Raw genomic sequence first — 21,883 nt, 5'->3', positions numbered from 1 at the left:
TAGGGAAAGTCATAAACAAATGATAAATAAGTGTGATGAGGTGGTCATTAAGCTCTCTCCAATACAGTGGAGTACATCATAAAGAAATCAACAGTATGAACAGTACAAATACATGTATGGTTCATTTGAATTTTTTGGAATTTTGCTCTTTTTACAAGCTTTCTTTGGATAAAAAAAAAACATTTTGGAAATGATTCCAATTTTATTGCATTCTAACAATGTTTTTGTTTTAAAGAAACTGCTGACATTAATGTGGCAGTTATGTCACCTTAAGAAAGTATACAAGTGAAATGCGTCTGTTTAGTCACTATTTAAAGCCCAGGGTTAACAATATTACATATTTTCTTACTTTTTAATGTTTAGAATCAGTTTACTTTTACAGTTCATTACTTTTGAAAAGAATCCAGTTGTTGGAAAATATAATGCAGTATTTGAGTTATTTAGTAAACTGTTTTGCCAGATATTTATGTCTCCTTATTAACGCCTGACGCTTTTTCCCCAGTGTCCGTGTTCATTTACAAGCTGTGTGCTGACAAATTTGCCAGGTATTCATATATATATTTTAAAAAGACAAGCATGGAGGGAAAATAAACATACCTGTTTGAAAAAGGCACTGCAATATAGCCTTGTGCACATAATTACAGAACAATAAGAATAATCATATTTGTACAAATGAATTATAATTAAGACATCCAGACATCTCTTAGATAGTTGTTAGACTGGTCATTTTTGCATCTTCTTCATCAACCGTTCTGGGGTGTTTGGTAGTTTACATGTAAGTATAAAAATAATCTAAATATAGCCTAATGTAATTATAATAGTAATAATCTAAATATAGTCTAATGTAATTATAATAGTAATAATCTAAATATAGCCTAATGTAATTATAATAGTAATAATCTAAATATACCCTAATGTAAGTATAAAAATAATCTAAATATAGCCCAATGTAATTATAATAGTAATAATCTAAATATAGCCCAATGTAATTATAATAGTAATAATCTAAATATAGCCCAATGTAATTATAATAGTAAAAATCTAAATGTAGTCTAATTTAATGGCATCATTGAGCATGAGGCAATGGAGAGAGGCGGAAAGTCAGTGCATGTGTTGCCCCTTGTTTAAAAAAGTAGGAAAACTTTGAGCAGTATTTAAAGAATATTTACATCATATCTTCATAGTCTTTCACTTTAAAATGCTTCAACAGGCTCAGTGAATGCAAGTCTAATCCGTTACTCTCGATGAGAGGGGCAGTCTTCGGGTCCCTGCCTCCTGCGTTAGGACTGACACTGTCGGGCAGTGCAGCTGCTGTTGTGTCTCCTAATAACAGGAAAGGAATTATGTCCGAATTAAAAGCCTGCTACATCGGAGAGCTATACTGTGAAACCAAACGTAGGCTACATCAGTAAATGAACCTTCGTGATTATTCTCATCATTCACTCGCTAACGTGGCGTTAACTGGCGTCTGGACGGGTGAGGAGTTATCGTTAGGACGTCGTTCGGTCTTTTTGATCAGCTGCTCTCTGCAAATGTTCGCTTCCCAGTGGGAAGATAAGAGAAACTCCGGTACTGAAGCGCACGTAAGACTGCCATCATACCTTAAATTTAACGAGGAAACCTCAAAGGACTACGAGGCTTGTAATTCGAGTGAAACGGACTAAGATGTTATCGGGATTTTAGGGAACGAAAAGATTTAAACGTTCGAAGATGAAGGAAACTGATCAAGACACCTGACACACATGAAATAACATGGACGTGTCTGGATGTGATTGTAAATTGTTCGTGAGAATGGTCTCGTTGGAGAAATACATGAAGTTAAGTGACTTGGTTTAAATGCTTATGGGTACATTTGGCTATTTGGACAAATAATATTACTAATACTTAATCATCATGTTGAAGATGGAACTAATGAACAGATAAAGCACCCGAAATGGTTATCTGAAGCTATTTGGATTCTTTGACATTCACAAGAAGAAACAGCATCACAGTCGAGAAATGGCTCGCCTCCTTGTTTTCTTTAACTCTGTCGCACTGTTGCTCTTTGCTACTGACATGTTTTTGGTTGGAGCAAGTAAGTTAATCGTCCAGCATTCCATGTCAAAGCGAATGATTTACGGTAACATTTGACGTCTTCTTTTACTGACTGGCGCTTACTGTCATGTTAGACAGTTCATTTACTGATTACATATGATTGCAACCCAGATTAAAGGTTATTCCGAGTCAAATAGATTCAAGGAATGTTGAAATGGTTGCTCAACATGGTTTCCGTGCTTTTACTAGTCCTTCGGCGATGTGTGACCTACTCTGACCACTATATACTAAATATAAAAGATATTCCGCATTTCAGCGCTGAAATAGCTACTACTGGGCTAGAGCCCCAACAGGTGAATGAACCTTGCTTTCAAAGGAACAGGTAAAGCGTGCAATTGTGATATTTCTCTGTAAAGACGAGATTTTATTTTGGACTAGTATTACTGCCATCACACCGCATAGGTTTAAACGACGCGGCGTCTACAGAGAAATGTGTGCGTCGCTGAGAATTTTCACTTACTGACCTAAATATTTCGAATACAATAATAGCTCAACAGTGAGTGTTGAGTCATAGCAACAAATACTATACGAGAGGAGGCCAGGATTTGGCGATCGAGAAAGATTGTATTTAATACTACTACTAAATAATCCACAAAATCTCTCGTTGTATTCTTTTCTCTTTGGCAGCAGTGTCAGTGTAAGCTATCCACAGAGGATAGTCTTAATAAACAGAGGTTTTTTGTTTGAGTTATTTTGCGCCTAGCTCTTCCATTTAGAAAGTCGTCTGAGATTTCGAGTCGTGCGGACGCCTTAATGCAACAACTATTCTCGCACGATTTTTCCCGGAGCTAAGTAGCCCATTCCCTGTTTGAAGTCTTTGCGCTTCCAGAACTGAAAGTTGCATGGGCTTTAGTTTGAAAACTGCGCTAGAGTGCATAATTAATCTGCTTTGTAATAAACCAAGAGCTGATAAGAGAACAACAATTCAGGTCAGAATATTTAACCGTTAAATTAGATTTTTAGTCATTTCATATTCATAGCAAATCAAAGGAAAATCCACATTGTGAGAGGCGACCGAAGGGTTGCATGAGAGAAGAACACAGGTCTGTCGCTACTGATTGCATTAACTTTAGACCGGCAACTGGCCCAATTTTGGTGCCTCACAGGTAGTCACAACAACGTCATGAGTCCCCACTGCACTCATCCTAGACGAGAGGGATTTATATTGGACTAATCTTGCATGGTTGGACAACTGTGGAATACATGTCTGAGGGAGAGCATAAATATGCATTCAGAATGGGTTTCTTTGTCATGCTATCTCCACAAAGTTATACTGCAGATATAAGTTATTTCATTTAAATATATTCCTATGCCTATATACTCGTATTATTCCTACATTCCTATATATTCCTACTTATTCCTATAAACAATGCATTCATGCTGATAAAAAAAACAGTTGTTGCTGAATATTTATTTGAGTAACATTTTCACTTAATCCTTTGGATTTGCACTCCTCATAGTCACAGTTACATGGCTGGGTGCAGTGGTCAGAATCAGAGCCAGGTGTGTTTCTGCACCCTGGGTGCTTTGCTCAGTGTTACTATGACAATCAACAGAGCATAGTCCTGTAGGTATAAAAATTGTCAGCTATATGTATGGATCTTTTTCATCAGTTTCTGGTATCTAGATAACAGTGTACCTTACATTTAATGTTATGTGCATTTAGAAAAACTAGCAGAACTACCTTGGTTTTTCAAGGGCATGGGTAGTATCAGTGTAACACTTACACTTGGCTTCAGTGGGACAGGTGTTGTTTCCCCCTTGAGGGGTGATTGCAGATTCCAAAGGCCTATGGTGATGAAACAGTCTGTAGCTCCATCTGTGCAATAACGTCAGACCTGACAGGATTAAAAACCGTGACCTGGCACAAAATACAAAATACATCCCCATGCAGGTTCAGTAAAAGGGTCTTAAAGTTAACCCCCTTCCCAGAATCTATTCTGACATGGCAGAGGTCTTCTGATGTGCGGAGGAAGCAGAGAAGGACAGGAGTGCTATGTAAGGTCCTGTGCTCGTGGCTGCTAAGTGAACATGGTGTACTCGCTGTTTTGATGCAGCATCATGCAGTAAAGACTTTGGAATGCATATAATTTTATTTATTCTTTTAAAATACTTGTGGTAGATAGAGCTTCTAATTGTGACAATGCCAAGAAGTAAGTCAGTATAATTCATTACATATGAGTGGTTTGTGAAAGTCTAGTTTAACTCAAGATAGCTTTTATGGGCAATTGTATATGTTTTAGAAGAGAAGACAGAGATGCAGAGCAAAATTGCACCACTCAGAAATTGCATTGACTAAAATGTGAAATAGACACGAGTTCAAATTCATCAGAATAGCATGTTCTTTCTACCCATTTGAAAATGGCCATTCAAATTGCAGTAAAGTCTTTTGCAAAGTCTGGATCATGACTACCTGGACACTCAGGGTAGTTCCCGAAGAGCAGATTATGTGCAGCAAGAAATTTGTATCTCATTATTCAGTCTGACAGGATGTCTGAGCTTTGTATGAATTCCTGTGTTTTACCTTATATTCAATGCCTTACCCATGGTGACCTGTGTTGGTTTAATGATGTGTTGCATAAGAGATTTGAACGAGGCCTGACTCACTGTGCTGGATACAAACATACCCATAAGCAGAGAAGGTAGGGGAAAGCTAGGAACAGATGCTGTGTATGGAATGAAAATATTTATCATACATCGGACTTAATATCTGTGGTTTCTATAAACACATCAGTCACTCCTTGTTTTAAACTGGGCAAGGTTCAACATATTCAAACATTTTTACACCCTTTAATATGAAATAGTATATACTTCAGACTAAAAGATCTTTACATATGTACAGTGCATCAATAATGGCTTCACTGCAGCAATACCCAGGATTAATATATTCCCCATCGCCAGTAAGATCATGTTCCCCATCTAGTTATCCAATGCCTGTGAGAGCTTAGAAGTGTTTTGAATGGCTGCTACTAACAAGACTGCTATAAGTTATATGCTTTCTGTCCAGTCATTTCCTGCACCAGGAAAGAATTTATACCCAGTCATGCATCATAGTTTATTCTCTGCATGCTGCAAGCCTCCTCTGGGAACTTGCAATTCTTATTACTTGCAGAACAATGAGCTCTCCCTTGAAAGAAAGCGAGCAAGGCCTGAGCCAGTCTGGCACTGCAATGAGTGATCATGGAAGAGTACCATAAGGACTGGGTGCACTCTTTAGCATTGTGGCATGTTTTGTCACCAGCATACACTGTCTAATTATTTCGGTTCATCGACATGTTCAGAGTCATGATAACAATGGTTAATAACAATATAAGCACACACACACACACACACGCCCGCACACACACACACACACACACACACACACACACACACTCACGCACACACACACACACACATGCACGTACGCACACACACACACACGCACGCGCACACACACACACACACACGCGCGCACACACACTCACGCACACGCACACGCACACACACTCACACACACACGCACACACACACACGCACACACACACACACACGCGCACACACACACACGCGCACACACACGCACACACACACACACACATACGCACACACACACACACGCACACACGCACACACACACGCACACGCACACGCACACACACACACACACGTGCACGCATGCACACACGCACGCACGCACACACACAAGCACACACACACGCGCACACACACACACACGCACATGCACACACACACACATGCACGCATGCACACACACGCACACGCACACGCGCACACACACACACGCACACACACACGCAGGCACGCACGCACACACACACACACGCACACACACACACACGCACGCACGCACACACACACACACACGCGCACACACACACACACACGCGCACATGCACACGCACACACACTCACACACACACACATCCACACACACACACACACACACACGCGCACACACACACACACGCGCGCACACACACTCACACACACACACGCACACACACACACACATGCACACACACACGCGCACAGATGCTGTGAATGCAAAGCCTCATTAAAACAAATGATATGACCCTGTGATGTCACAGGAGGCTTGCCCCTTGCTTTGCCATGATTAGCCACAGAGCTAAGCCTGTCCATTCATTCAGCCTTTCTCTCCAGCCCATTTATGTAACCTTTCCTGCAGTGTTTAATTGATTGAAATGAGATATTGACATCTGACTGTCACACTGCTGAACTCACGTGTTTCGATCATTGGGCATTGATTACCAGTTGCATACTAAATGTGATTCCTCTGGATTCATCTGCAGCATACTTGAACATGACCCTTGCATTTATTGCAGGATTCTTTTTTTTTGTGCATCAATGCAATGTAGAATGAGGATTCTGTCTGCATTGTAATAATTCTTTATAAACCCTAGATAATGACAACAGATTAAATGACAGTTCCTCTGACTACAGTGAGTGCAGATCTTTAACTAAGCATTGCATAATGAGTAAAATGAAATTCAAAATGAGTTGTTGCATAATTCAGTGAAATGTCAGCATTTGTAGTGGTTGACAAAAACATCCAATTAAGCAAGGGAACAATGCTGTTTTGGTTTTTTTTTTATCACCCAGGCATCACATTAATCCATTAGAGTAATGCTTGGAAGAGCTGTCGGAAAATGCCTACGTAAAAGATCCTGGTTCGGGCTGGTTCACCAACTTTCTATTTTCTCCCTGGCCCTGGCAATAGAGGTATGCTCTGTGGTATTGAATCCGGCACTGTATGCTCTCTGCCTAGGAGTTTGCTTTTTGCGAGACTAATTAGCTTGTCTATTGCCTGCTAAATCATGATAGAGCACCACAGCAGTGGAGATGAAAAAAAAGTGAAAATCGAAAAAGGGGACACAACACAGGACATAGTATCCAGAATTCAATCACACTCTATTACAGACTGCAATTTAGCCAAATGTAGTGATGGAGAGAGCATTCCCTCTGAACCTCTGAATCTCATTTTTCTGGAAGTCTTTGAGACAGGTACACGTTCGTCTGTATGGTCACACCCTCCCTGTTTCACACCTGCTCCTCACTGTGTATCATTAGTGTTTTCATATGAGCATTGTCGATGTTTGCTAGCCACGCGTTTGTCTTTTTGTGCTACAAGAAAACGTTTTGTAGTGTTCCACACGGCACGTCCCCGCATCATGCTTTGCCTCACCTCATCACAGTGTATATATTTGTGTGTATGTATAACTGTAGCTTTCACTTAGAGTGGAGTGCTTGGCTCTAAGGGAAACAAAGTAGTAACACATTAATTTGACTGAGATTTCTTTCTAAAGGAGCTGTGTGAACCCTGAGGGCTCATCATGGGAGTAGACGTCACATTCCAAAGCCACTTGGCCAGATTGGACCTCACTTTTGGCAAGAGAGTTGTACACTAAAGAGAGAGAGAAAACAAATAAAAATTAATACTCAGCGTCATATTTCAAAACTATGGTTGCCTTTTATATAATGACTTGTCCACTATTTGTTCTAATGAGAAAATGACTTATAGATAGGATGGCTGAGGAAACTGTGTAGTGTTTGCTGGGTGATAGTTTTATCTTGTTATTCTGAGATACAAACATCTGTTACTAACAGTATACAGTGAAGGCCATGTGTTATGTTTCAACCCCTGAAGTGTCACAGTGGTGCTAAATGTCATGTGGTTTTGTTTTCGTTTTAGATCCATTTTTGTCTTCAAATGTGTTGTATAGACCCACCTGTGTGCACCTGTGCCTTGTTTCATCTAATTTGGCTTTGTATATTGAGCCCTTGTCTTTCTGTCTTATTTGTTGATAGTTGTTGTATGCCTTCCTAGTGTTTCACACTTTTTCTTGGCTTTTTCTCTATCATTTAATTATGTTGTCATGATCAGAAATAAGAAATTAGGGTATATTTAATGGAAACTCCAACATTTTAAACAGTGCAGCAACTATCTATTCACATTTTCATGTGCCAAGACAGTATGTAACGCCTCTTTCGACTTTCCTTAAACCCACTGGCTGAAACAAAAATGATAGAGAGGTACTTCACTTTTGATTGGCAAATTCAGATTGACAGTTCATCTCCATTATATGATGGACTGAGGCAAGAAACGATTGACAGTGACTCCGCCTACTTACCATGCCTGTTGGCTCTCCAGGCAGCAGTTACAAATACTTGGAGGCAGCTAGGCACCAGCTTTCCTGACTAGTTAGAACTGATTCTTAAATTCTATTAATTCAGCCAACTGGCTGCTATAATTCCTGTTGAGGGTTGCATTGGAAGGCCAATGTTCTCATGCATCCCAATAGACCACAAGTCATTTAACATTCGATTTAGTTTTATTTGATAATTAAAGGTTTACAAAATAAAAAATTATTATAAAAGTTCTAGTTCATTATAGCTATGTAATTAATAACACAATTATGCTTAACAGCAACAGGTTTCATTTTACTTCTAGGTCTCACCTTCTCCTTTTTATCCTACATTATTGCATCTAGCATAGGCTATAGCAATTAGTCATATCTGGCAGCATGTTTATCACTGCCTAGATATTTGCAACTATAGTGGCAATGCAGCTGCCAATTGGGACTGGCAACCAGTTCAGACTGGCCACGGCTGGTCACAATTGTCGGTGTCACTCCTGCTCGATTCAGACTGTGCATGCACAGAACTTCACACATACGTACATTATGTCATTTTACTGCACTGCCCGATTTGTGCAGCACACATTTTCTACTGTTTCTACATTTTATATGGAATATAAAATTACATTTTATATTGTAGTCTGACTCCCCTAAAAAGTAATTGTTGTCACATGACAAGACCATGCAGTAAAGGATTAATGGCCTCCTACAAGTTGTGAGATGAAATGTTCTTAGTGAGGTTTAAATCTAGACTTTGGCCACACTTTATGTTGGCATAGTGTGACAAATATAAGCACAAATGTTTTATGATTCTGTCATTAGGAACATAATTAATTTTGCTTTATTGACTAAACAAGCATATTATTACTCAAATTATTATTGAATAAATTAAGCAAAGACAACATGTAGAGGAAACACTAATATTTTCAGAGTACATTTACAAAAAGTAGTGGTAACAAAATCTGTCATTTCAGAAAGTGGTAGAGAGACATCCCCAGCATTATCAGCGTAAGTGACACCTATGGTAATAAACCAGTTTACATTTTACAGGCTTAATTCCACATTCCCTTCCTGTTGAAAAAATATTTCAAATATTTAAGAAATCTTTCAACTAGATAATAATAATAATACAGATGGTGGAACCTCAAAGCAGGACATTCAGGAGAGCTCCGGGTTGCAGGGAGCAGAGCTGGGGTGAAGCGGCGCAGGTTGCTAGTAAACTGCAACTGTATTCTGTACAGTGTTGCAGTCTTTTTTTTTTTTTTTTTTTTTTTTTTTTTTTTTTAATATAACATGAGGATTAGGAAGTGGACAGGCTCCCTATAAACCAGCTCTAGTACTTCCAGTAGTTACTGATAGGTGCTTCCTGCCACCAGCTCCCCCTTCAAATGCCAGGTTGTTTTGGTTTCGTCTTTGCTATGTATTCTGGTTTCGTTTTGTTGACTCTCGCCTTCCCGATTTTGGACTATTGTCAGATTTGCTGCAATTAAACAGCTCAGCTTTTCTCTCCTGCCTCGCCTCACTCAGCATGGTAATAATTACAGTTGTGGCAAAGTATAAAGTACAAGAAGCCTTTTTTAGGATGGTTTGCCAGTTGTGTTTAATTTCCACTGCCAGTTCCTTGCTGCTGGGCTTGTCCATAGCCTACTTTATGGAACATATATCTGGCACTCAGCTTTGCTACTTCTAGTTACTCATTTCCACTGCAGGTCACACAATGTGGGGGGTCACACAATGTGGGGGGACCTGAAGACCCTTAATAATAGTTAGCACCATTCCCAAACAAAATACTGGTCATGGCTCCTTGATGCTATTACATATTTATACATAATGATTTTTTGGATGTTCTTAAGGTCAAATATGGCAATAATTGAACGGGGAAGTTAATTAGAAATGTGTATGTGCCAATCTCTTGGTTTTTAGACCGCCCTCCAGCTCCAGTCAATGTGTCAATCATGAACCTGAGGGCCGACTCAGCAACTGTGTCCTGGGAGGTTCCAGAGGGTGATGTCATAATTGGCTTCTCTATTCTGCAGCAAGTAAGTGGTGGAATTTATCTTCAGCAGAATATTAGATTTGGTTGGTGTTTTGTTTTGTTTCATTTTAATTGTGAGGAATAATTTAGATCTAGCTTGCTAAGGTAAGTTAATTGTAATAATAAGGAATTAAGAAATAAGGACATGACTTTATAAATAACTATCATTGCTAAAATGGTGAGACCCCCCCCCCCCTTAAATGTAGAATAATCGAAGTGATGGAAGCAATGAAACAATAGACATTTGGGCTCATCAAATACTATAATGATATAGTATGCAGTTATAGGCCTACACATGTAACAAGCAAAACCACAGTTGTCTAAAAAAAGTAATTATACTGTACTATGCTGATAAAGACATATTAATACATTTTTTTCTAAATGGCAGCTGCGCTCATGAGGTAAAATGGTCTGTTCTATCCTATCAAATGCAAAAAAAAACTGCAGGACCTAAACCTAAATTTTTTCTAATCATTTTTTTCAGTACCAGTGAAGAGGGTGAAGAATGTCAGAAAATAGAGGGTACTCATACTCTTTAAGATTTTATGTGGCGCAGTCTGACTTAAAGAACTTCCCTCACACAGGTAGTGAAACTTTCAGCCCAGCTGACAGCAAGCCTACTCTTTCTTTCTCCTAACAGTGTGAGGTGTTCTAATCTTGGTACTGAGATATGAAAACAAAGTTTCTGCCTGAAGTGAATTAACAGTAGAGCAGGACAGAGGAATGCCTGATTAAGGGTCGCTGGATTTATGGCTGTTCCAGAGGCAGGATGGCCACGTGCAGAGGTTTATCCGGGAGGTGAACACCACCAGCAGGGCATGTGTGCTCTGGGACCTGGAGGAGGAGACTGACTACATTGTTCAAGTCCAGTCTATTGGCCTCTATGGAGAGAGCCAAGCCAGCAAACGGGTCCACTTCAGAACCCTGAAGAAGTCAGACCGTTTCCCTTCCAACAGCTCAAACCAAGGTATTATAGACTTTACTTTTCATGTCTGCTGTTGACTCTAATTATAGACTGTGTGTAGTGTATAGTGTCTGTTTTCTTTATGGATATTATTACATTTTTTTGGTGTACTTCAGGGATATTCCATATGGCCAATTTCATATGTATGACAAGTATAATTCAGACTTTCCAAAAACAATGTGACAATGGGTCTTGGACCTGGGTGTATTTTGTATATTGACTAGTGAGACCTCAGTTTTGTTGTGCTAAAAATGTACATTTCTTCCCGGATCTGACAGAGCTAATTCTGTGGAGCTGATAATTCCTGAGATCTTCATGATCTGAAAGCCAAATGAGTGCATACATTCAGTCAAAACAATTCTAACAAAAGTCATTAGCATCTATTTCAAAAGTGAATCACAAGTGTCACAATAAAGCTAGTAAAAAAAAACCATTGAACCAATCACCTGTTGCCATTTTCCCTGTTTTTCTGTTTTTAGATATAATGTAGCATGAAAAAAATATTTGTGCCACTCTGTGCCACAAATGCTTTGAACTTTGAACGCTCCTTCCCACTCTCACATCCCCTCCCTACTCATCTCTCAGTCACTCACTGATAGAGCCATCATGCATGACGGCAGGAGCCTCTCCATTTCTGCTGGATTTTCTGGTCAGCTTCCTGACACTGAGTGTCACTCATACTTCATAGTCACCACTATGCAATGCAGATGGACTACATCTCATTTTGATAGACCCAGCCCAGCCCAGCCCAGCCAGCGGACAGCATTACCCAGAGCATTCGCTATGCAGACTGGATATTAAATTTTGGGAATTAGACTTACTTTCCTGTATAAAATTCTGCATGTACAGAAAAAGGAAAAAAGCAAGGCTTCTTAAATTAGCTGCAAACTGTATTTCTCCTTTCCGTGGATCATTCATACATTTTTAATCTAGCTCTGGAAATGTGTTAAATAATTTCTAAAGGTCCCACAAGGGTCACAGAGGTAGCTGAAGTCGCTAAGAAGAAGAGTTACAAGTGAGATCACTAATTGCTAGACTTCTTGTCACAGCAGGACTCCCCTCCTCTCCAAGTCCCTGTGACGTCTGCCCTACCGTGCTCTGATTCTCGTCGTTGTGCCTAAAACTGTTTCTCGCTCGCCGTGTTTTGTGTTAATTACTTTCGGTGTCATTCCTTGTGTTGGGGTTTTGTTTTGTTTGTTATATTTAATATACGTCCGTGTTCTTGTTAACGACGGCTTGTCTCTGCATACTGCCTTGCCTCTCAACGTTACGCTTCTGTCTTGTAGAAGTCAATTGCTATGAAACTGTCTTTGTCCCCACCATTACTTGAGAAGTCACTTTGAGTCGAGTGATTGACATTAGAAGGTGTAGGAACATGTTGAGGGTGACTTCTTTGAGCGAACAATGACAGCAGTCCATATCAAAGTGAAAATGCTTTGGCAGACTTAGAATATAATACTTGAATGATAGGGAGCAACAGTTTAATCTTGGTTTAATACTTGCTGACTCAGGGCAGCATTTAATAAAAGAAGCACATAGAAATGAAATTCCGCTGAAGATGAAGACCAAGTGTTTGTGCACTTTAATTAAATTCCATCTCTAGAGCTTTTCCTTTTGTAGACACAGTAGCACTTCACTCTCCCACATGCTTGGTCCTAAGTGCTTTCAGAGCACTATAAAGGCTTTTTACTACAAGTCAGAGTAGGTGTAAGGCCAATGGTCAGTGGAGCTGAATACATCTCAACAAAGATAAGAAGCCAGGACTTCATTTTACAATTAGTACGCACCTTATTGTAAAATGCTAGAGAGAATATCTTCTTATCTTAATAGTATAGGGAAATTATTAATGAGATTTCTCTGAGAAATAGGACCTTGATCTTTATGATCTTTAGGATTAGCAGAAAGTCACATTCCTTTGTGGAGCTGGTATAAAGTGAGGCACCTAAAAGTGCCTTCATGGGTTGCTCCTGTAGGTTATACAAAACCAGAATGAGATCAGGACTGTTTCATCTTAGTCAAAGTTAGCTCATTACATAGACTGCTTATATTTCTCCACCCCTTATGGTGGCAAAGATGAAGCACGGTTTTGCCATATTCAAGTTGCTTGAAATACACTCCCCAAACACTTGTGACTTGTTTATTGTCTCTTATTCTGCCCCTCTTACACACACCATGACACACACACTAAGTAAAGTATATTATGAGGATATCCTGTTGAAGTGAGTCTGTAGTTCAATACGTTTGTTTCATTCACTATACCCCTCATTTTAGATTTAACCAAAACTGAGACACGTTTTGAATCTTTGTCAAAACAAAACTCTGTCCTAGTGCTATTTTTCAATAGCCATCTGCAGCCTTCTGCTGGTGTTCTCATACAGGTAATATCTGAAATTGAGCCTCCAACAAGGACATTCCCCAACCCAGCATCCACAGTGGCATCATGATTCAATAACACGATTGTGAGGTGTGATGGCGCTTCAAAGAGTCCCCGCAATAGTGGCACAGCACTTTCTCTAATGTGCACTGGGGCTTTGAATGAATTCAAAATGGCTTTTGTTGCTGCATCGTTGCCTCGCAGAGCTCATATAAAGTGCCTCAATTAGAGCCAACCAGTCTCATTCAAGGGCCATTGATCTGATGCATATCCTTAAGCATTTAAATTTGTTTGGAAATCAATAAGACAGATGTATCCCTAACACAAAATTTTCTGGTACTTTTTTCAAGTCTCATCTCCATGCAAATTCAGAAAATTGTTTTTTTGTGCCTTTGCTCTCATCTGTCCCTTATGATCATACATTTGTTGCACAAAAAATGCAAGAGCAGAATATTGTCATTCTTAGCTTATGCACAGGAAAATGCTGTCTTGTCAAGAATAGCACAGAAATACAAGAAAAGTTTCAGAATGCACTTTCAATGGTTTTAGTGGTTGTTATGTTACCTTGATTAGAACTTGTTATAGAAGTCAATGGAAAAGTCTGACTGGGCAGCATCAACGGGCAACAAAGTGTTTTTTTGTTTGTTTCACAAACTGAATTAGTTGGGCCTTATTAGTACTTTTTATGCTGAATTTGTATCTGTTTTTAGAATATTTCTATCATACTTGTTTTTAAGTGACAGGTCAATTCTAAGTGATAGAACAAGAAGTATATATTACTTATTCATAAGGCTGTTAATACACTTGAAATATGTACAAATCTACTTTTAAAATATATAATGAATGGTTTTCCCCTACAGTATATTTGGCTTCAGTAGTATCCCTGTAGGCTCTTCAGTATCCAGCAAAAGTCTGCCAACATAGAGGGGATCCACTTTTGTTGGCACTGCTTTTCTATACTATACATGACATATAAGTATACCTGAACCTGAAAAAACTATGGGTAATAGAGAAATTCTGAAACATATTTCAATTCAGCATATGAAAAAATACACAACAAGCAGGCCTTTTTTGCAGGAAGCAAAATCCTTGTTGACCAGTGTATTCAGCCAGAGAGGTCAAGTTAAGAAGTAGTGAAGCATGCCAAAGAGGTGATTAGCCTGTTTCTCTGACTGCAGACAGCCTCAGCTGTCTCATAGCACTGGATTTGACTCAGGCTGATTCCTCTGAGATACAATTACCCTGGTGCTTCAAAGCCATGCTGGAGCCTGACTTTGGAAATTGGGTCTGTATGAAAAACCTACTCTTGCTGCTGTAACAAACAAAGTATTACCCTCCCGATGAAAAAAACATTCTCAGCTGATACACTGTCATGACTGGCAAAGTAACTCGTTGCCTCTGGCAAATGTTTATAATGGTAGGCTCATTTCCATTTTCCTTGATCCATTTCAAATGCAACTGGATCAGGCGTATTATGTCAGCAACTGAAAAGTTGAAACCCATTATCTGTCCAAAACCTCTGCCTCCATGCACTCCAAAAGCTAGCCAGTTCATTCACATTCTTGTGTTGTGGCAGTCAACAAGTAAGTGAAATGATACTGATGTCCTTTAAATGCTTCATTAATTAGTCCTGTGGTGTGTGTGCTTTTGATCCTGTTATGCTTTTTTTTTTCAACAGCATAACACTACACGTGTGTATGCATATAATAGAATCCTCACACATACTGTAGTCTAGTGGAACTAATGAACAGATGCTTAGATCTGAATATATGCCAATATGCAGCAAGGCCGTTGTCTGGCATACCCTTGCATCATCTAAACACCAAAAGAGAGCTCACTAATTGGATGAGAACCCGTTACTATGCCAACTTCAGAAAAATAGAAAAGACTAGCATAGCCTCCCATAGTCAGCAAGTCCCCATGTCTCAGGAGATAAAGAGCAGCAGAGCATTGAACATCTTTTACCATTTAAAATACTGGGGCATAGACAGCTACTTGATCCGGTTCATTCATTTATTCCTGTGTTTCCACAGGTGAGCGAGGAATCACAGTGTTCAGAGCCATAAATATTCACTGATGCAGCTGATGAAGCCGATGAGGGAGAAAGCTTCACCGTTGCTCATTTTGACTCATTTTTAGCGGAGGGCGAGACCATGTCTCAAAAACCCTCCCTCGTACTTGGAGAGTGAGGTGATGCGATTGACGCTGCTCAGTAACTTCTTGGGCCAAATCCTCTGACCCATTTCCCAACACACACACCCACCACCACCACCACCACCACCACCCAAGACTGCATTTCCACCACCCGGGCCGGTTTCTCACTTTTGACGGCCTACGTTTATGAGACAAAGTAGCATTTATCCACTAAAGGGGATCACTTAGGAAGAGTGGGGCTCTGGCCCAGGTCCACACAGGTTACAAGATGGTAGGAAGAGGAAATTGTGCTGAAGTCAATCCCTTTAATACAGGATTAATGGTGGAGACAGATGCCTGGTTAGGCAAGCACTTCTCCAGCCTCTGGTTGATTGGAAGGAACGAGAATGCTGGCTTAATCACCCTGTGTAATAAGCCAAAGGCTGAGCCACAGATAAATTAATCACCTGCAGTTTCAGCCAGCAGTGCACAAGGACATAGGTTATTGTATCAATCTTGCATTTCCTTCATTCAAATAAAATTTCTTTTCTTCTCTTGTATAAGGTATCTATCTATCTATCTATCTATCTATCTATCTATCTATCTATCTATCTATCTATCTATCTATCTATCTATCTATCTATCTATCTATCTATCTATCTATCTATCTATTCAAATGATGTAGACATTCAAAATTGTAGTGAAGTACAGAGTTTCTAGAAAAACAGGACGATTCAGACAGAATTCCTTCATCAGCTATTCAAGCAAAGTGCTTCACACTTTGAAAAGCAATTTGCTTGCACATCTGATGAAGGACCTTTATCTGAAACATCCTGTTTCTCTGGAAACTCTGTGTACTTTACTATCGTTTTGAATCTCCCTCTCTCTCAGTCTCTCACTATATATATATATATATATATACACACACACACACACACACTATATATATATATATATATATATATATATATATATATATATACATACACACACACACACACACACACACACACACACACATATATTTTGTGGGAAAGCTACTAAATATTATATTGAGAAAGACCCTATTTTTTACGAAATCATAACTGAACACATAATCTACCATCTCTCATATTTACAGATGACCCAACCGTTCAAGGCCTGGATAAGTCTAGAAACCTGCAGACAGGAGAGATGATCATCATTGTGGTGGTGCTACTTATGTGGGCAGGTGGGTGCCAAGTTATAGATGGGAGCCAGTTGTAATGGGAGAACTGATTCATCCTCTTATGGACTTTTTTGCACCTACCCATTTTCCCAGATTCTGCATTGAGACGATGGATGCCATACCTTTATTGAACATACTATAGAATATGTTGTGTTTGCCGTGATTTGTATTCCCATGCTTGTCAATCACAACTTATCAAAAGCTACACTGCACTTCTGAAAGCAGAGTCAAGGAGCTTCTCTGACACTTCAACTGTGTGGGGTCTATGACACTAGGCCCATGCATAGACCTCCCTGCAGCTTAGCCTTATCTAGCTAAGAGTGGCTATCACCTGCTCTCTCTTCATAGCGGTCATCGCACTCTTCTGCCGGCAGTATGACATTATCAAAGACAATGATAACAGTAACAGTAAGGAGAAGGTCAAGCCGTCGTCTGAGCGGAGCACTCCTGAGCATCACAGCGGTGGACTACTCAGAAGCAAGGTAGGTCACCTTTAAAAGTGACAACAAAGGACTATTGTCTGATTTATTGGTGTATTCAAGGGCCTTCATTTTTTATGAACACTGCAGTCAATGTTGCGAATAGCACTGCATCACATAAAATCACAAAGAAATTGCAAAAAGCTTAAAAAAAAAAGATTCTAAAGGTTTAATATCAAGAATCACACATTCTATATGTGGTTGAATACATTTAGATCGAATGTGTTTCAGTACTAGTTACAAAATCAAGATGTGTTTTTCTCGTATATTGACATGATGATTTAGGACAATATGTTGTCCTTTTCCTTTTCCTCGTCCTTTTGAATTTCTGTTGAAGCTTCACACAAAGGAAAAAGACATGAAGATGGATTTACTGTTATGATAAATGTACAATACTGGACTTGTGCAGTTTGTAAATTGTACATATAAAAAGAACAAGCTGTTGGGTGAGGGTTTCTGTGATTAGAGGTTCATTCAAATAAACCTGAGGGTCTTTTACTGCTACCAAAACAGCTCTAAAACTAGTACTAAAATATGATATCTAGATGTGAAATCCATCCTTTGACTCAAATCATTTATTTTAACAAAACAAAAAGAGCAGGATCATTTATTATAACAAACAAAAGAACAGGATCATATAGGATTGATAGGAACCAGCAACTGGCAGTCTGAGAGAGGGATGGCAAGAGAGAGCACAGCAACTATTGTCCCTGTCAGCTGACCTGCCCTACCAGTGTCCCTGATTTATGTAATCTACTTATTTATTTATTTAGATATTTGTCTGTTTAGAAACATGTAATGAACGCAATTTAGAAGGACTGATACAGACTGGTCTTTCAGTTAAAATTGCAAATTAATATCAGAAACAACAGAAACAAATGGCTAGCAACATCTCATGAACTGCTTCACATTTGTTAAATTTCACATATACCTCATGCAACTGTACTGTTTATGTCACACTTTGAGGGGGAGGCTCCATCTCGTCTCAGTAGCAAAAAACAACAACAAAAAAATGAGGCCGCTTTAGCATTTCAAATGTCTTGACATTTTCCACGACACTGATACAGAACCAGTGACCTACTTTTAAAATAGACCATCTACCCAGGAGAATCAACACCCAACTATAAAGGCCTTTGATCTTTCTGACAGTTCTCCGTTCTGCTTCCATTTTCATTGTAGATACTGAATACTTGGTGACAGTTTAGCCTCAGGATAAAGTCATTATAAGTCAACGTAAAAATGTGGTGTTAGACATGTTGGCATATGAAGATTTTCTGTTTATTTGCCATTTGTCTCACATAAACACATTCCTTTATTATGAATGTCCAGACCAGTATGTATGCTGTGTGTTATAAGTTTTCTGATGCAGAGCCATCCATTGCTGTTGTGTTGAAGCCCAAGAGCCTCCCTATCCCTGACATCTGCCCAAATGATTTCAAAGCTTAATGATGGTTGGCTTGTTTCTGTACCAGTCATGTTTCTGTTGTTATTTCTCCTGTGTGCTGCAGTTTCATCAGTCTGTGCCATCTATCAACATCATTGAGGTCTAATGGGACCACCTCCTCTTCACCCCTCCACCACAGAGTCACGGTACCATATGGAGCTACAGCATTAGGTCGACCATTACACTGGCTACCTCTGCAGCTCTCCAGAACTTACAACCCATGAGCACCCATGCATGCACATAGATGCAGACATGCACAATGTGTCAAAAGCAATCTACTCTTGTAGGGTAACTGTATATAAAGTAAACATTACTGCTGTATGTCTCATTCGAATTCTGTTGATTTGCTGCAATGTCAGCAATGTTGCTTTACTCCTGTGTTTGCTCCTACATACCTATGTTCATTTTTGATATGGTACTGTAGGACTTAGGCAGGGTTTCTTCCCACTTGGTTCAATTTATGTGTGTGCAGTCACAGTAAAAATGGGGATGGGGGGGGATAGTGGCACTTGAGTGGATGCTCACGGGCTTCTGATTCAAGCAGCTGTGCGAGGCTGCTCATGAATCTACCCCCACAGTCTGCTCAGCACTGGAAAATAACAAGCACTGAGCACATGTGCTAACAAGGAGAGCCATATGGAATACAAAGGGACAATGCAGCACATCACCGCTGGAAGGGTAACCAGGGAAAATACTGTTTGAACACCGAAGATTGTTACAGTGATAAAAGCGTGCTTGGTTAAGTTACATAGATGGAAAGAAATAATTTGCCAACACAAATCTTGACCGAGCTGTTCACATGATTAGAAATAGGTAGCTCTGTGCACTCAGCAGAGTCTGTCAAAGCTTGGATAGTATTGGTAGAACTTTCGATGTGAATGTTTCAGTGTTTTGCGATCATGACTAGAACTGACTAGAAAAAGTAAGGTGAACAAGCTCCAAAATATTTACTAGGATGCATGCTGCCCAATGCTTGTATATAATGTCTAATAATATTGACTGTGTGCAGCATCATTAATTGTAAATAGAAGACAGTAACATGAAGCATCCACTCTATCAGATTGTATCTGTGTAAAGTCAATACATAGTGTTATCAAACCTTTTTTCCAGCAATAAAATGAAAACACAATGTCTGCATTCTCAAAGTTTTCCTTCAGTGATCTTCATAACGTCATAGAGAAAAAATAAGTTATTTTGAACACTTTCTCTAACAGTATGAAGATTTAAATCCTGATGATCTATGATGCATTTGGGAAACTGGGTGCAGCTTCATAACAGTATCATGATATATCAAACATCATATCAAATATGATATTTGATATCAAATATGATATCAAGTATGATATATCATGATATACCAAATATGAAATTATCTATATAAATAGTTATTACATCCTTACAATGTTTAAAATTAATAAATCAGAAATCAATTTCACTGGTATTAGATTTAGACCATGTATCCAATAAGATAGCTTGATTTCCTTACAATAAAATTATTGAATGATGTCACTTTGATGGTCCTGCCTTGTTATTTGAATGTTATACAGTATTATCAGTAAATGCTTTGTTATTTGAATATTGCGTCATACACACGGCATTATCGCGTCATACACACGGTATTTTCAATAAATGCTTTGTGAGGAGCATGCTGAAGGCACATAGTTAAGTGGAAGCTTTTATAGCAAAATAACTAATTAAATAGCAATTACATGACATAATTAGATAATTATTGACTATGCAAAACACATTTTTTAAAAACTGATGAGGATATAAAAGAACACAACATGGTGGAATGAACTCACTTGCAGTCTTCAAACACAGACTGAAGACCCGTCTATTTGCAGAATATTTAAAGGACAACTGACACTGCTCCCATATTGACTGACTAATTTAGTACTTATTGTAGGGCATTATTTATGCTTTTTAGCAAACTCTAGCAGTTATTGTTTATAGCACTTATCATTGTTTAAGAGAGACCTTACGTATTTTGTACTTCTAGGTATCAGCATTCATCCCTGTATTCTACAGTATTCTAGTTCATTGGTATGTTTAATTCTAACCTACTATACTGTACTTGGATATATTCTATGAGTAAATGACAAAGCACTTTTGTAAGTCGCTCTGGATAAGAGCGTCTGCTAAATGTCGTAAATGTAAATGCAAATAATATAGTGAAACAAAGCAACACCATTTTGGGGAGGAACACATAATCCTCCTTAATGCTGTAATTTCACTGTAAAGACAAGACCTTCGGGAACCATGAAATAATTTTCCTTGTGGCTGATATGCTGCTTTTCCCAACATAAAGGAGATAATGGCCTTTATCAGTCCGCTAAATTAGCCATCTCTCAGGAATCTGTCAGATTTATGCATTCTAGCCTAGGCAAGGCCGCAGCATTGACTCTTGTTTCTGGGACTATCTTGGGTTAAAGGTATTTTTAAACTCCAACCTATTTGTACTAGCTGAGGATGCTTTTATGAGTCAAAGTATCCTCAGCTAAGACAACTAAGCACTTTTGCAAGTCACTATAGATAAGAGCATCTGCTAATTGCAATAAATGTAAATGAAAGAGTTTACTTTTGACATCAGCAAAAGTGAACTACAACAGCCCACTCTCACTACAAGGACAAACCACTGGGCAATAACTGCTTACAGCTATCCATATTTAACTTAGGTTACCCACATAAGTATATAAAAGCAACAGTGTTAAATGGAGATGCATATGCATCACCCAAAGCTGAAAGTTATCAGAGCAAAATGCAGTAGTGTGAATTACCTCATCCATTAATGAGATTATAACTGTCACAGCTTTCGGCTGAGAAGGACTTAAAACTCTTTTTCTTTAATTTTGTGCTTTCATGACAAAATCCAAAATATACTGTGGGTATTAATTAGAAAAAGACAGATCTGGCCTGTAAGCCAGATCTTCTCCTCTGAAATCCTGGCACCAAAGCACTGCAGGCAGGCTGCACTGGCAGAACTGTAATCAAATGA

At 39.0% G+C, this 21,883-nt stretch overlaps 1 protein-coding gene across 1 annotated transcript; it reads left to right on the top strand.

Annotated features, from left to right (window-relative positions):
• Positions 1–1,292: 1,292 nt before the first annotated feature.
• fndc4a (fibronectin type III domain containing 4a) lies at positions 1,293–20,364 on the top strand. The gene is made up of 6 exons (XM_026997984.2): positions 1,293–2,074; positions 10,176–10,291; positions 11,050–11,254; positions 16,879–16,968; positions 17,314–17,447; positions 18,953–20,364. The coding sequence occupies exons 1-6, from the start codon at positions 1,999–2,001 to the stop codon at positions 18,992–18,994; spliced, it is 663 nt and encodes a 220-aa protein (XP_026853785.1). The 5' UTR covers positions 1,293–1,998; the 3' UTR covers positions 18,995–20,364.
• The last annotated feature ends 1,519 nt before the right edge of the window (positions 20,365–21,883 follow it).

The sequence above is a fragment of the Electrophorus electricus genome, chromosome 3 (genome assembly GCF_013358815.1).
Source record: "Electrophorus electricus isolate fEleEle1 chromosome 3, fEleEle1.pri, whole genome shotgun sequence".
In the NCBI taxonomy this organism is placed as follows: Eukaryota; Metazoa; Chordata; class Actinopteri; order Gymnotiformes; family Gymnotidae; genus Electrophorus; species Electrophorus electricus.
This window is presented reverse-complemented; position numbering and strand designations above follow the sequence as displayed.

Coding starts and splice junctions, on each gene's coding strand:
- fndc4a (XM_026997984.2), top strand. CDS start 1,999: ATGGCTCGCCTCCTTGTTTTCTTTAACTCTGTCGCACTGTTGCTCTTT. Junction 11,255..16,878: donor TTCCAACAGCTCAAACCAAG/GTATTATAGACT, acceptor TCATATTTACAG/ATGACCCAACCGTTCAAGGC. Junction 16,969..17,313: donor GGTGCTACTTATGTGGGCAG/GTGGGTGCCAAG, acceptor CTCTCTTCATAG/CGGTCATCGCACTCTTCTGC.